At 45.0% G+C, this 17,220-nt stretch overlaps 1 protein-coding gene across 6 annotated transcripts in view; it reads right to left on the bottom strand.

Annotated features, from left to right (window-relative positions):
- Positions 1-4,350: 4,350 nt before the first annotated feature.
- Positions 4,351-17,220, bottom strand: part of ints13 (integrator complex subunit 13) — an 81,353-nt gene continuing 68,483 nt past the window's right edge. For 3 of the 6 annotated variants that reach the window (XM_033039431.1, XM_033039433.1, XM_033039434.1), the window contains 5 exons: positions 15,938-16,092; positions 11,430-11,660; positions 8,872-9,011; positions 5,895-6,030; positions 4,351-4,674 (listed from right to left, as the gene is read on the bottom strand). In XM_033039431.1, coding sequence (XP_032895322.1) covers positions 4,635-4,674; positions 5,895-6,030; positions 8,872-9,011; positions 11,430-11,660; positions 15,938-16,092 — 702 coding nt within the window. In that variant the 3' untranslated portion in view covers positions 4,351-4,634. The remainder of the gene's footprint in view (positions 4,675-5,894; positions 6,031-8,871; positions 9,012-11,429; positions 11,661-15,937; positions 16,093-17,220) is intronic. The other 3 variants (XM_033039430.1, XM_033039429.1, XM_033039432.1) reach the window with 1 other exon arrangement.

The raw sequence follows: 17,220 nt of genomic DNA, 5'->3' as shown, positions 1-17,220 counted from the left end.
GAGGCAACCGCTGCACAGGGTGGTGTTAGAGAGGAACATCGTTGTATTGGAGTTATTTAGTATATTTGTAAGGATTAGAACATAGTTATCTGAAAATTTAGTGTCTAGATAATGTGGTGATTTTGTACTATGGTGGTGGGTGTGTTACCACGGTTTGATTTTGTATTGTGATCGTAATTAAATAAATTATTTTTGATTAAAAAAAAGCTGGTTACCAAGCACACAGAACTGGGTCTCTGTGCATCCCTCTGCAATTGGATCATCTACTTCCTCATCCACAGACCACAGTCTGTTTGGATTGGCAGAAACACTTCTTCCTCGTTAACAATCAGTACGGGAGCACCTCAAGGCTGCGTGATCAGCCCCCTGCTCTACTCACTCTATACTCATGACTGTGTAGCCGGACATAGTGTGAACTCCATCTCCAAGTTCGCCGACGACACCACCGTTGTTGGACGAATTACAGATGGTGATGAGTCAGAGTATAGAAGTGAGATTGACCGATTGACCAATTGGTGCCAGCACAACAACCTGGCTCTCAATATCAGTAAAACCAATGAACAGATCGTGGACTTTGGAAGAGGAAGGATGAGGGCCCACAATCCTGTTTATATCAATGGGACGATGGTGGAGAGAGTCAAAAACTTCAAATTCCTGGGCGTGCATATTTCCGAAGTTCTTTCCTGGACCCAGCACACTGATGCAATTATAAAGAAAGCACATCAGCGCCTCTACTTCCTGAGAACATTGCAGAGATTCGGTATGTGAGAGAGGATTCTCTTCAACTTCTACAGGTGTTCAGTAGAGAGCATACTGACTGGTTGGTTGGCCTGGTTCGGCAACTTGAACGTCCAAGAGCGGAAAAGACTGCAAAACGTTGTGACCACTGCCCACCGGCTCTGACCTCCCCACCATTGACGGGATCTATCGGAGTCGCTGCCTCAAAAAGGCAGCCAACATTATCAGAGACCCACACCATCCTGGCCACACACTCATTTCACCCCTGCCACTGGGAAGAAGGTACAGGAGCCTGAAAACTGTAACGTCCAGGTTCAGGAACAGCTTCATCCCTACAGCCATCAGGCTATTAAACACTACAACCTCAAATAAGCTCTGAACTTCAATAGACTATTATTATTATTATTATTATATTGTTATTGCACTACTATTCTTTTTTTGAGTATATGTGTATGTATACAGTGCATTCAGAAAGTATTCAGACCCCATCACATTTTGTTATGTTACAGCCTAATTCTAAAATTGATTAAATTCTTTTTTTTTTAAATCACCAATCTACACACAATATCCCACAATAAAAAAGCAAAAATAGGTGTTTAAAATTTTTTGCAAAGTAATTAAAAAGAAATAACTGAAATATCACTTTACATAAGTGTTCAGACCCTTTATTACTTTGTTGAGGCACCTTTGGCAGCGATTACAGCCTCAAGTCTTCTTGGGTATGACGCTACAAGCTTGGCACACCTGTATTTGGGTAATTTCATCATTCTTTCTCTGCAGATCCTCTCAAGCTCTGTCAGGTTGGTTGGGGAGCGTCGATGCACAGCTATTTTCAGCTCTCCAGAGATGTTCGATCGGGTTCAAGGCCGGGCTCTGGCTGGGCTACTTAACAACATTCACAGACTTGTCACGAAGCCACTCCTGCGTTGTCTTGGCTGTGTGCTTAGGGTCGTTGTCTTGTTGGAAGGTGAACCTCCGCCCCAGTCTGAGGTCAAGAACGCTCTGGAGCAGGTTTTCACCAACGATCTCTCTGTATTTTGCTCTGTTCATCTTTTCCTCGATCCTGACTAATCTCCCAGTTCCTGCCACTGAAAACATCCCCACAGCATGATGCTGCCACCACCATGCTTCACCGTAGGTATGATATTGACCAGGTGATGAGCGATGCCTGGTTTCCTCCAGACGTGACGCTTGGCATTCAGGCCAAAGAGTTCAATCTTGGTTTCATCAGACCAGAGAATCCTGTTTCTCATGGTCTGAGTCCTTCAAGTGCCTTTTGGCAAACTCCAAGCGGGCTGTCTTGTGCCTTTTACTGAGGAGTTACTTCCGTCTGTACCATAAAGGCCTGATTGGTGGAGTGGTGCAGATATTGTTGTCCTTCTGGAAGGTTCTCCCATCTCCACAGAGGAACTCTGGAGCTGTCAAGAGTAACCATCGGGTTCTTGGTCACCTCCCTGACCAAGGCCCTTCTCCTATATATATCGTTCTCCAGGACTGCCCATTTATTTTCCTGCATCGGGACGTGCACCGAACGCCCCTTCAGCGGCCGTACGAAGGACCATTCAAGGTCCTCGAGTATGGCCCTTCCACATTCGTTTTGGACATGGGGGGTCGTCGTGAGACGGTCTCCGTTGCGCGGCTGAAGCCGGCACACGTGGACATCACCCAGCCGGTGCTACTTGCGTGGACTCGCCCTCGGGGTCACCCTCCGTTCCGGCCCATTCCCCAAGCGCCCGCGCCGCCACCTTCGCCTGGCAGTGTGTCTCCGGTTCCTGCTGCTCACACAGGCTAGTCGTCTCGTACGTCCCTCTGTCTGTTTCGTGCCTCCGGTTCTTGGGGGGGGGGGGTCCTGTGGCGGTTCCTGGGGAGTAGGCCACTCCCTGGTTCATCCCCCTCGGCACTTGATGGACAGGTCCGGGGGCGGCTTCCAGCTACGAAGATGTATACGAGCAGAGATATTTGGCGTACACTGTGCTATGTTTACATACTCTGTTTTGCTGCAGCAATCAACAATTTCATTGTTCTATCTGGGACACATGACAATAAAACACTCTTGACCCGCTCTCTCTTGACATATGTCATTAGTACAGGATACTGAGTTGGATGATCAGCCATGATCATATTGAATGGCGGTGCAGGCTCGAAGGGCCGAATGGCCTACTCCTGCACCTATTTTCTATATTCCTATGTGTTACATTTCCGTTTCTTAACATTTTCTTCTGTGATCCAAATAACAATCTCCATACCCTGACTTTGCAGCTTACAAAAAAGTCAGCATGTATCCAAAGACTTGTACAAACCTCTCAGGATACTGGTGGGATGCATTTCAACTTGGTTTGGGAATAGCACTGCCAAAGACTGCAAGAAATTGCCAAGAGTTGTGGATGTTGTCCAGTCCATCACACAAACTAGAACCCCCATTAACTCCATCCATACTTCACACTACCTCAGAAAAGCAGCCAACATAACCAAAGACTTGTCCCATCCGAGTCATTCCTTCTCCCACTCCCATCTGGCAGAAGGTACAGAAACTTGAAAGAGCGCACCACCAGACTCAGGAACAGCTTCATCCCGTGTTGTCAGGCTTCTGAATGGTCCTTACAGAAGTTAGGTACTGTCCGATTCACCTCCATTGTGGACATTCTAGTTTGTCTATGGAACTGATGATCTACAATGTTGTGAATTATATTCTTCACTCTGTATCTTCTTTATCACTATACTCTTTGCTCTATCCATAGTAATTGAGTTTGGCTTGAATGGATTGATGCATAGTATTATTAGATTTAATTGGATAGATAACAAAACAAAGCTTTTCACTGTACCTGGATACAGGTGACAATAATAAACCTAATCTGAAGAAAGGTTTCGGCCCAAAACGTTGCCTATCTCTTTCGCTCCATAGATGCTGCTGCACCCGCTGAGTTTCTCCAGCATTTCTGTGTACCTTCGATTTTCCAGCATCTGCAGTTCCTTCTTAAACAATAAAGCTAATTTGTTTAGCAGACATATAGTACAATTATAGCACCAGACGAGATGTTGCACAGTTAAATTCTGCCATGGCAATAAAGATGGAATGTAATACAAACACAATGATAGACCGCTCCAGTGACTTCAATGAACCTCTGAGCCATGACCACTTAAAGCGGAGCAGCAGCATTTAGGATGATCTTGAGAATGTCAAGGCCACACACTGTGAGCACAAAGAAGTCTTGCGTAAACAGCAGAAAGACCACCACCTCACAAACCATCTAAGCAACCATCCCATCAGCCATGGTGGAAGAGTCTGCAGTTTCCAGATTGTCCTCATCAGCTACCGCAGCACCCACAAAACCAAGGTCGTTGCAAGTCATTCTTGACCCCAAGGAATGGCCAAAGCAGGATAATGAGGTGCTGTAGGACTGCATCAACACTGCTGGCTTTTAATGTGCCTGAAAATGGCTACAAGCCGTCTGATGCATACAAAATGGGCAATAAATGCAACAACTAATCCTGAATCAAATTTAAATATGGGCTACTTTATAATCATAGTGGGAAGTTCAACGCCGTACAACAGTAAACCATGTTATTAGACACGTTGTGTCTGGAGTCAGAAACAGGTTTAAGAAACTAACATTAGTGTAGAAGTATAATTTTTATTTTTGAGTTAATGTAACAAGTCTAAAAATGTCAATGTATTTCAAAGTAGAAAATGCCAACAAAGTGTAAAATTACTCTTGATCACAGCTTCTGCTCGAAAATGTCGTACATTTTGGTGCATTCGTCTTTCAGCGGAGCATTTTGGGATGCTGGGGTCGATTTTCTTTAAATGTCTCGTGTTTGTAAATGAAAAATTCCCACAAACACAACAAGCCAACCGACCTGGGCACTTGCGAAACATCTTACGTTGCAGTTTCTCTTTATTGTCTGCTGGCCTTGCCGTTTTCATGTGTATCCATTCTACAAGACACAAAAATCCAATGATACTATGTCACAAGGCAATGCGTTGCCCATATTATAACATGCCGACATTTAACAAATAGTCAAAATGATTACAGCAAAACTCCAACAATCTGGCACACTTGGCTTTGGTGAGGCCAGATGGCAGATTTCCATACCTTGACATTATTCCTAATATCACATCATCGCCACAGCCAGACATGAAGACACCTTTTTTCCATGAGCAGTAGCTTTACTCAACAACCAGAAGTCTGTAGCCTCCTTTTGCTCTGGTATTTTATTTCATTCTTCACATGTTTAAATTATGTTTTATTCTTAATTGTTTACTATATATCGTGTTGTTAGTTGCGAGCAAAGCACCAAGGCAAATTCCTTGTATGCATATATACTTAGCTAATAACATTTATTCAATATTAGAATTCACTCATCTTCCATTGAAGTAGGTGAGTTTAAAGGAAAGACAGACACCGTGGAGGCCTGGTGGCACAGCGGTAGAGTTGCTGCCTTACAGCGCCATAGACCCGGGTTCAATCCTGACCACAGGTGCTGTCTGTACGGAGTTTGTACGTTCTCCCCGTGACCTGCGTTGGTTTTCTCCGAGATCTTCGGTTTCCTCCCACGCTCCAAAGACTTACAGGTTTGCAAGTTAATTGGCTAGGTACACATGTATAAAGATTGTCCCTAGTATGTGGGGGGGTAGTGTTAACGTGTGGGGATTGCTGGTCGGATCGGATCCGGTGGACCGAAGGGCATGTTTCCGTGCTGTGTCACTAAACCAAACTAAACTAAACAAGCTGGAGTAACTCAGTGGGTCAGGCAGCATTTCTATAGAAAAGCAATAGGTGATGATTTGGGTCAAGACCCTTCTACAGACATTGAAGGAAACATGGGAATCAAAAGCAGGGTGAGTTTAAAGGGAGTGTGTGAAGGGGAATGCTGGGTGAGTTTAAAGGGCGCATGGGAATGGGGGTCTGGCGAGGCTAAAGGGAGCAGATATACGGGTGGGAGGGAAGGGGACAGGGGCCGTGCTATAAATCAGATACCAAACAATTGCATTATATGAACAATGGGATAAGGGATTGCTGGAGTTTTACTAACATTATTAATAAGAGCTTTAAAAAGTCTTTGAAGAAAACTTAATGAAAGTTTAATTTTTACCATCTCATTACAGCACCTTGCGACCCAAAGTTTCTAATCATAGACAGAAAAGGGGTACTGACCCATTTTCCTCCTTGAGGTGTTGGTACAATTCAGCTTTGTTGTTAATAGAACTCAAACGGCCCGCAAATTCCTGATGCTTTCTTGAATTTGCTGTGTTGATCCTATTCGTCCAGAATGTGAGCAAAGAGACTGGACCTGGAGATTGGTGTAACAAAAAAAAAAAAAAAGGCAGAACTGATCATTACCTATTTAAAACAGAACAGATTCTAAGCAGCTATTGAAATGCATAAAATAGATAATGTCACCTAAGGCCTGAGCCCTCTCACCCTGTAATCCATTCAATAAACTTTAGATTCAAGAGAGTTTATTGTCATGTGTCCCAGATAGGACAATTAAATTCTTGCTTTGCTTCAGCACAACAGAATATAGAAGGCATGAATACAGACCAGATCAGTGTGTCCATATACCATTGTATAAATATAAATAAATAAAACAGATAAAGTGCAAATAAACTGATAATGGGCTATTAATGTTCAGAGTTTTGTTTGAGTTTAATAGCCTGATGGCTGTGGGGAAGCTGTTTCTGAACCTGGACGTTGCAGTCTTCAGGCTCCTGTTCCTTCTACCTGAAGGTAGCGGGGAGATGAGTGTGTGGCCAGGATGGTGTGGGTCCTTGATGATGCTGCCAGCCTTTTTGAGGCAGCGACTGCGATAGATCCCCTCGATGGAAGGGAGGTCAAAGCCGATGATGGACTGGACAGTGTTTACTACTTTTTGTAGTCTTTTCTGCTCCAGGGCGCTCAAGTTGCCGAACCAAGCCACGATGCAACCGGTCAGCATGCTCTCTACTGTGCACCTGTAGAAGTTAGAGAGAATCCTCCTTGACATACCGACTCTCCGTAATCTTCTCAGGAAGTAGATGCTCTGATGTGCTTTCTTTATAATAGCATCAGTGTTCTCGGACCAGGAGAGATCTTCTATCTGTGTCAGGAGAGATCTTCTATCTATCTTTGAGGAGATATGCTCTCTCTCCCCATCCCCGCACTCGAAACAAGGGCAGAGTCCCCCTAGTCCTCACCTTTCACCCCACCAGCCGGCAAATACAACAAATCATCCTCCGCCATTTTCGCCACCTCCAACGTGACCCCACCACTCGCCACATCTTCCCATCTCCCCCCATGTCTGCCTTCCGCAAAGACCGCTCCCTCCGCAACTCCCTCGTCAATTCTTCCCTTCCCTCCCGTACCACCCCCTCCCCGGGCACTTTCCGTTGCAACCGCAAGAAATGCAACACCTGTCCCTTTACCTCCCCCCTCGACTCCATTCAAGGACCCAAGCAGTTGTTCCAGGTGTGACAAAGGTTCACCTGTATCTCCTCCAACCTCATCTACTGCATCCGCTGCTCTAGATGCCAGCTGATTTACATCGGTGAGACTAAGCGGAGGTTGGGCGATCGTTTCGCCGAACACCTCCGCTCAGTCCGCAAGAACCTACCTGAACTCCCGGTGGCTCAGCACTTCAATTCCCCCTCCCATTCCCAATCCGACCTCACTGTCCTGGGTCTCCTCCATTGCCAGAGCGAGCAACACCGGAAATTGGAGGAACAACACCTCATATTCCGCCTGGGTAGCCTGCGTCCGGATGGCATGAACATTGAATTCTCCCAATTTTGCTAGCCCTTGCTGTCTCCTCCCCTTCCTTAACCCTCGAGCTGTCTCCTCCCATCCCCCCGCCCTCGGGCTCCTCCTCCTCCCTTTTTCCTTCCTTCTCCCCCCACCCCCTATCAGTCTGAAGAAGGGTTTTGGCCCGAAACGTCACCTATTCCCTTCGCTCCATAGATGCTGCTGCACCCGCTGAGTTTCTCCAGCATTTTTGTGTACCTTCTATCTATCTTTAATCTGTGACAATCAGGGCAGCACGGTTGGGCAGCGGTTCAGTTGCTGCCTTACAGCGTTTACATCAGCATCGTGCTTTACTCGAGATTCCAGCATCTTCGTTCCTTTTGTCTCCAATGTGAACTATTTACGTATCAGTTCATCCTCATCACCTTCATTCCAATTCCTTTTAAATATCTCAACAATTAAATTGCCTGACACCTTGCTGTTAAACACATTACCCTTATGTCTGTGCACTTCCTGATTACAAAACTCAACTTCTCATTTTGCAGTCCTGTTCAACATTTTCTGTCTACTTATTCCTGTACATTAAAGAAAATTGTCAATTTGCATTTGTGGTCCATTTTGACCATTTACTTCCCAAAAATGGCGGCAATGTGCTTTCTGAAACTGAATGTAAATTAAATCCCTCCCCTCTCCCCCGGTAGCTTTATAATACATTATAAAAAAATAAACTCTCAGGGATTTTTGTTTACATATCACTTGTTCAAGTGTTAAAATATCATGAACAGGTTCAAGTGTTAAAAGGGAGGCATGGTGGCATAGCGGTAGATCTACTGCCTTTGATCCCAACTACGGGTGCTGTCTGTACTGAGTTTGTACGTTCTCCCCGTGACCTAAAGGGGTACAGGTTTGTAGGTTAATTGGCTTGGTGTAAATGTAAAATTGTACCGAGTGTGTGTAGGGTAGTGTTAGTGTGCGGGGATCGCTGGTTGGTGCCGACTCGGTGGGCCTGTTTCCATGCTGTATCTCTACTCTAAACATGAAACTAAACCTTAAATACACTACCGGCACGGTGGTACAGTGGTAGAGTTGCCGCCTTTTCGGGCCAGATACCCGGGTTCGATCCTGACCACGGGTGCTGTCTGTACGGAGTTTGTACCTTGTCCCCGTGACCGCATGGGTTTATTCCGGGTGCTCTGGTTTCCTCCCACTCTCCAAAAAGACGTGCAGGCTTGTTGGTTAATTGGCTTCAGTAAAATTGTAAATTGTCCCTAGTGTGCAGATAGCGCTCGGGTACAGGGATCGCTGTTCAGCATGGACTCAGTGGGCCGAAGGGTCTGTCTTTGCACTGTATCTCTAAACTAAACTAAATGTTTAATCTATACGCAAGACCATTACTTAGTAGAAAGCAACTTACCTTTAATCTTCTCTGGAGGCTGTGTTTCTCCTACGCTGACCCGTGGCTTTTTGTTCAGTGGTTCAGGTGAGTCAGGAGAGTCTTTGATTATCTCAGCTTCGGCTACTTCATCCTTCTCTCGTTCCAGTGCTCCCTTTTGTCTTTACAGATAAATTCCAAGCATTCATTAATTGAGCTTGCAGACAGGATCAAATAGTGCTAACATTCACATGCAAACTCATGTCAACATGAGACGGGGCCAGCAGCATAATCAAGGACGAGTCTCACCCCAGCCACTCCCTCTTCCTCCCCTCACCCATCAGCCAAGAGGTACAGAAGTGTGAAAATGCACACCTCCAGATTCAGGGACAGTTTATTCCCAGCTGTTATCAGGCAACTGAATCATACTGAACCATACTAGAGAGCGATCCTGAGCTACTTTCCATCTCACTGGAGACCCTCTGACAGGTGTCAGAGGTTATGGGGAGAAGGCAGGAGAATGGGGTTAGGAGGGAGAGATAGATCAGCCATGATTGAATGGTGGAGTAGACTTGAAGGGCCATATACTCCCATCACTTCTGACCCTCAGACTATCTTAAATCAGACTTTACTGGACATTACCTTGTACTAAATATTATTGGATTAATCACGTATCTGTACCCTGTGGATGGCTCAATTGTAATCATGTATAGTCTTTTCGCTTGCTGGTTAGCACGCAACAAACGCTTTTCACTGTACCTCGGTAAACATGACAATAAACTAAACTACAAACAAATGACAATTAAATTAATGCAGCCTTTCACAGCATCATCTTGTTACACCAGAAATTGAGTCAAATCCTAATAACGAAGATTGGGCCCTGTTCTCCTCCTAAAGGGCCTGTCCCACTGTACGAGGTAATTCAAGAGTTCTCCCGAGTTTTCCCCTGATTCGAACTCGGAGAATGTCCGTAGCGGGTCCGTAGGAGTTCGTGGATGCCTCGTAGCGGCTCGTACGAGTAACGGTAGGTACTCGGGAAATCCGGTAAACTCATGACATCTTTTCAACACATGTGAAAAATGTCCACAAGTAAAAAAAATACTCGTGATGAAAAATAGTTTTACTTTTTACTCGTTCGAGCTGCTACAAGACATCCACGAACTCCTACGGACCCGCAATGGACATTCTCCAAGTTCGAGTCAGGGGAAAACTCGGGAGAACTCTTGAATTACCTCATACAGTGGGACAGGCCCTTAACAGTAACATTGGGATTTTATTCTGATCAAGCCCGAGGGTACATTTACATGCTGCACTCCTCTGTTGGACAAGTGAATAGAAAAGTGTAGCCAAATGGCTCACAGAAAAACTACTGATATTAATGCAAACTCATTCACTTTACAAACTGGATTACTTTTTAGTTTAGTTTAGGTACATCATAGAAACAGGTCCCTTCGGCCATCTGAGTCATCACCAACCGTTCACACACGTTCTGTGTTACCCACTTTTGCATCTACCCCCTGTAATTTTGGGGAAATTTACAGAGGCCAATTAATCTACGAACCTGCATAATTTGGATTGTGGGAGGAAGCCAGAGCACCTGGAGGAAACCCACACGGTCCCAGGAAGAATGTGCAAAGTCCACACAAACAGCACCCGAGGTTTGAATCGCTCTCTGGCATGTGAGGCCAGTGTGCTAATCTTCTTAATTTAGTGATTATTAATCTCCTTGTGAGTGATCCTATCTGAATAATGCTCTATTGATCAGGTGCATGGGAGGCTCTACTCTGAGGACTTGGCTTTCTATAGGTCTTACCCATTCAGCTGGCGATGGAGCAAGGTACATTACATATCTTTGTATACTCTGTATGACTGCCACACTGACAGGACATGATATACACCAAATCCTTGTTATCTACAAGGAATAGGGGCTTGGAGTGTGCAGATAATTAAAAAAACAGGACAAGTCACGGGATATTTTTAAGGCATATAAAGAAAAATCTTTGATTGGTACAGGATTTATGAATAATCAAACATCGGATTATTGGAGTTTCACTGTGTTAGCTAACAAGCTACTTCCATTGAATGCATTTGTACTTACAAGTTGTCATTGGCTTTGAAATGACAAGGTAGGGAAAAGACAGGAGAAATAGTTATGAATGCAGGTGGGGTTGTTACCCAAAATTGGAGAAATCATAAGTTCAAGGCGTAGAATTAGGCCCCTCAGCCCATCAAGTCTACGCCACCATTCAATCATGGCTGATCTCTGCCTCCTAATCCCATTTTCCTGCCTTCTCCCCATAACCCTTGACGCCCGTTCTAATCAAGAATTTGTCTACATCTGCCTTAAAAATATCCACTGACTTGGCCTCCACAGCCCTTTGTGGCAATGAGTTCCACTGATTAACTACCCTCAGACTAAAGATGTTCCTCCTCACCTCCTTTCCAACAGAGCAGTCTTTAATTCTGAGGCCATGACAACTCAAAGTTCAAATGTTCATAGCGTTGGGTTATGTTACCCAAGTGGAATACGAGGTGCTATTGAATTCAATGTTATTCTGATGATACCTGTAGCCCCTTGACTTCGACAACACTACGCTCACCGTTCAGATTCTTGCCAGGTCTTGTCAGCCTCGTGTTCTTTCACGTTTTTTTCGGATTTATCTTCTTTATCTTCCCTTTTCCTCCGACTCTTTTTGCGCTCTTCTTCTTCCGGTGGCTTGCTCCGACAGGCCAGCAAACATTCCAGCACACGCTGGTGTTTCTCCGAGTTGTTTAAGTGCGCCCTTACGAGGGTTTCTAACTCATTCCACATGATCCGGTATTGTTCATCTCTGCAAGGGATTGGGTTCAGAACACAGGACTGATTACTGGCTAAAAACAACCAAACCAAAATCAAAATGCCTATCTTTAACTCTACCATTTAAATTACATCAGTCACACCCACTAACAATTTTTTTTCATCTTCCATTTGAACATATAGTTCAGCAGAAATCATATGTACTTCCTTGCACCAGTTCTCTCTACAAGTGTTGGTGAATATTCAGATAACTATTTTTAATGGAATTATTTACCTCAGTAATGCTTTACAGTATATCATTTTTAAGATCTGTTTAAGTGCACATATGTTAACATTAGAAGCCTTGATTAGAATAGAACTAATGGGCGCACAGTAAAAATAATCAATTAAAGAAATCAATCTCTGATCACTGAATTTTGCCTTAAAAATCACATTCTCCAGAAGGCCCTACTGTAAACTTAGATTGTTGCCATACTTGCGATCACAAATGGCATCAACTTGAAACGAGCATAACACTAGACCAAGTGGGACCTGTTGGGCCCCGTTCCCCCAACACAATATTCCACCAAACTGAGCAGCGCGGCTGACGGGTTCCCGTTGTGACGCCAGAAATCCCCATTGTGATGCGAGTCACGGCAACCCCCCCCAACTGTGCTTCATCATCCCTCTTCCTACCCCTATCCTCCTACATTTCCCCTCATCCGCTAGCACTCCCTCCCCCTCCTCTTCATCCTCCCTCTTCTTTCCCCTCCCCTCCCCCATTCCCTTCCCCTACCCTCAGTCACTCCCTCCCTCCAAAACCCCTCTGCCCTCCCTACCCCCCCCCCCCCTCCTCTCTCTCTATCCCCCCCCACTCCTCACCTTCCCCCCTATCCCAACTCCCACAATGAAAATTGCGGTGGCGGGGTGATTTTCTTCACAATCTCTTTGTCCTTCCTTCCCCCTTTAACTATAAGAATAATAATAATGGATGGGATTTATATAGCGCCTTTCTAATACTCAAGGCGCTTTACATCGCATTATTCATTCACTCCTCAGTCACACTCGGTGGTGGTAAGCTACCTCTGTAGCCACAGCTGCCCTGGGGCAGACTGACGGAAGCGTGGCTGCCAATCTGCGCCTACGGCCCCTCCGACCACCACCAATCACTCACACACATTCATACACAGGCAAAGGTGGGTGAAGTGTCTTGCCCAAGGACTGATTATACTGAGTGGTGGCGCAAATACTCATTCTGATTCGAAATTAAGACAATTCACCTCTCAAACATGCAGTAGGTAAAAGCCAAAAGGAATCGCTAGTATAGAAAAAGGGAGCAACTATGCGGAATATAATATAGCACAAAAGGGGTTGCCATGGATAGAGTAGGGGAGGAACACATCAAAAACTCCCATACTCCTCCTACCTCAGCAACCACAGATAACAAGAACACTTGAACATTCGGAAAATACTTGCAGCATTTCAGAACAGCACAAACAGAAAAATATGGGCTATTAAATTAACATGAAAAGAGCAGAAAAGGTTAAGAGAATCAGAGAGGAAAGATAATCAATGAACTGCAGAGCATGGAAACAGGCCCTTTGGCCCAACGTCAATGCTGACCAAGTTAACCCTACTTGCCGCATCTTGCCCATAGCCCTCCCAAACATTTCTTTGTTCCATGTACCTGCCCAGGTATCTTTTAAATATCGGAATTGACCCTACCTCTACTGTTTTCACTGGCTACTCACTCCATATATCTACCCCCCTCTGAGTGAAAATAGTGCACTGCAAGTCCCCTTTAACTCACACATTGTAGTGTATATAATGGTAACTGTAACTTTAAGAACAGTACTAGAATGGTATGATTTGTGTCATGTGATATATTCTATATCTTATCAGTCTTGTGAATATGCACAGTATACTTTTGTGAAATAAAGAAGACCCATACTGGCAACAGCGTGTACTTAAAACCTGTGCTTGTTTCTATCTACATGCTGAAGCCATAATATCTTACAATGGCGACGAGGATCAGATAGAGTTGGTGAACTCAACCTTTAAATACAGTGCAGGATTGTTTTGCAATATTCAGCATTGTTTATCATTTTAAACATCAAATACGAAGCTATGTTGCAGTTGTTTGCGAACTGGACACGATAGGCCACAGATCCTTCTCTGCATGGGGCTACAGTTTAAAACAGCAGCTGTACAAATCGTGGAGAGTTTGTCAGGCTATCTTTGTGTTGTGTCTACGGGGCAAGATGGTGTCCTTGGGATACATAGGCCGACTCGGGACTTTCGACAAGAACCGTGAAACCTTTACCTCGTACGGTGAGCGAATGGAAATGTTTTTTACTGCAAATGACATTATTGAAGCTGAAGAAACAGAGGATGATGATCAAGTGCAGGTAAGACCACAAAACAAGGCCATCCAGGAACGAAAGAAAGCCATTCTATTAACTGAAATTGGTCCTGAAGTTTATGAAACTCTCACCAACATCCTCGCCCCAGAGAAAGCAAGGAATGTTTCATTTGAGACTCTTCTCTCAAAACTTGATACTCGCTTCAACCCTATGCCCATAGAGATTGCAGAAAGCTACAAATTTCACACAAGAAAACAGAAGTCTAGTGATACTGTGGATGAGTACATTATCTCATTGAAGAAGTTTGTCTCTACACTGCAATTTTGCAACATTTCTGGATTGAGCTTTGCGTGATAGATTTGTATGTGGAATGCTGGTTGAGTGAATCCAATCAAAATTACTGAACACACCAGCCCTTCCCTTTGATTATACCTCTGACACCGAGATCCTGCCGAAGACGGGCCGCCGCCGGCTGGATGAAGTAGCAGTGGGTACCGTAGGGGCAGAGCTTGGCCAGGTCGTGGGCGAACTGGCACTTGTCGCCGTAGCGGCCCATCGGGAAGCGGGTTCCTCTGCAGGTGGAGTGGGGTTGGGCTGGAGTTGCACTGGCTGTGGGTTTGTGCTGGCAGTGGGCCTGTGGACCGGTGTCCCGTCGGTTCGGACATCTCTGCCCCCCCCCCCCCCCCCCCCCCCCCCAGGCGGGGATGGGACACTCGGATGGGGAGGTGGGGGGGAAAAGAACTGGGGCGGGTCGGCAGCGCTTGCGGCGTCGGGGACACAGGTTCAATCCTGGCTGCAAATGAGGCGCGGTTCTGAGGATGAGAGCTGGTCCAGTCTCCCCACCGCCCGATATCCCCCCGCCCCCACGGGTCTCTTGAGCGGCGCTGAGCTGCTTTGTGTAAACAGGGCCTTATTTCCTCCATATTTTCGATCTTTCATTATTCTAGGTAAGGAAATGCATTTATTTTACCTTTGTACAAAGATATTTTTCTCGTTTTTATTGGTTCATCCCTCCGTGAGTGAGCGAGATCGTGAAGATAAATTACACACATTTTTTTTTCTTGAGGGTGGGGGGAATAAAATTAAATGTATGATTTCTATAATTTTCAATAGACTTCAAGGAGTTCTTTGTACTGATTTAAATTGCTCCTTTTTTCTTCAGCTGCATTTGGCAACACATGCTTCCTCATGGCTGCTGCAGCTACAGCAAGAGCTGCAAGTTCAGCTTTTCTTCCCGTTTTTTTAAAAACTCTCCGCTAAAAAAAAAATCTTCAAAGCTTCGACTTTCCATGATATAAAATCTTCCAGCTTCATATCTTGGTACTTTGAATCAGCCATGACAAATAGAAGCTTAAAAAAAGACCAAAAGTAGACTCACTGTCTCTATAGCGCTGAGATCTATTTACCTTTATAGCTTACGACCTTTGACAAATCCCATGATTCCTTGCGTTTTTCGGAATACTGAACTCGAATTTAACATAAACATCCACCACAGTGGAATCAACATTCCTTACTGTGATGGAAGGCAATAACGTTCAGTCAATCTTCCTCCTTTTGTGCACCCGTGGTCGGAGCCTCGAACCCTCCGCAGTCACCGCTACGGACGAGGAGAACCCTCTCGCCGGGACGATCGAAACTCCGACGTCGGGACTTCGACAAGGATCCCAGGCTCTGCGATGGCAATTCGCGCTGCACCTGCTGCTGAAGCTCTGAGCCAGTCTCCGGCCAGAAAGGCCGCGCCCAAACCAGTTGGCAGGCAGCGAGGGGGGGCGAAGATGCGACACAGAGAAAAGACGCATCTCTGTCCAACTACACCTTTAGCTCAAGACATTACAGCCAGGGATCCATACAGTCAAGTCCCTTAGGAAGGTACCAGGTGCAGATAATAGAAACATGCACATCAATACTTCCTGTGGCAGCAAAACTTTTGTTTTGGACAACTGAACGGAATTTTTATGCAAACATTTACCTTTTGGAACCTTTGCCTCTGGTGCCGGCTGTTGAAATGGGTAAGTGATCATTTTTTCTCTCCATATCTACTAAGTTGTAGATGGTTTTTTGACAATTGAGGATATCGTCATCAGTCAGATTTTCTTTCACAATTAAACTAGCTAATGGTACAACCTGGGCATGAAAACAGGAAGAGTAAATTAAACAATCAGGCACACAACAGCTGCAGGTATCCAAAGGAAGATTATGCAAGTAATATTTCCTTTTGAAATACTGTATGTAATTGTCAAGTTACTTTAGCCTTGGGCACTTTGTGGATCCTAGATCATGTTACCTTGCAAAGCATGGATAATTTTACAAAATGGGGTCAGGATTCATACTGGAAAGGTTTATGGTGCTATTCTATCTTTAATAAGTGTCTATGGCTAATTTCTCCATAGTTCTGTTTGTAAACATTTAATGGAACAATATGGAATTTACAAACTGTGCTTGTTCTATGACGACTTGGTTAGTACATTCAATTTAAGTTGAAGCAACTTGAAGCAGAGTTTGAGTATCAAATTTCAGCGCACATTCTACCATAGAACATAGTACTGCACGGTCAATAGACAATAGACAATAGGTGCAGGAGTAGACCATTCGGCCCTTCGAGCCAGCATCGCCACTCAATGTGATCATGGCTGATCATCCCTAATCAGTACCCCGTTCCTGCCTTCTCCCCATATCCCCCGACTCCGCTATCTTTAAGAGTCCTATCTAGCTGTCTTGAAAGTATCCAGAGAACCGGCCTCCACCGCTCCCTGAGGCAGAGAATTCCACACTCACAACTCTCTGTGTGAAGAAGTGTTTCCTCATCTCTGTTCTATATGGCTTACCCCTTATTCTTAAACAATGGCCCCTGGTTCTGGACTTCCCCCAACATCGGGAACATGTTTCCTGCCTCTAGCGTGTCCAAAATTAAATGTTTCAATAATCTTAAATGTTTCAATAAGATTCCCTCTCATCCTTCTAAATTCCAGAGTATACAAGCCCAGCCGCTCCAGTCTCTCAGCATGTGACAGTCCTGCCATCCCGGGAATTAACCTTGTAAACATACGCTGCACTCCCTTAATAGCAAGAATGTCCTTCCTCAAATGAGGGGACCAAAACTGCACACAATACTCCAGGTGTGGTCCCACTAGGGCCCTGTACAACTGCAGAAGGACCTCTTTGCTCCTCTACTCGACTCCTCTTGTTATGAAGGCCAGCATGCCATTCGCTTTCTTCACTGCCTGCTGTACCTGCATGCTTACTTTCATAGAC

The sequence above is a fragment of the Amblyraja radiata genome, chromosome 21 (assembly GCF_010909765.2).
Source record: "Amblyraja radiata isolate CabotCenter1 chromosome 21, sAmbRad1.1.pri, whole genome shotgun sequence".
Lineage (NCBI taxonomy): Eukaryota > Metazoa > Chordata > Chondrichthyes > Rajiformes > Rajidae > Amblyraja > Amblyraja radiata.
This window is presented reverse-complemented; position numbering and strand designations above follow the sequence as displayed.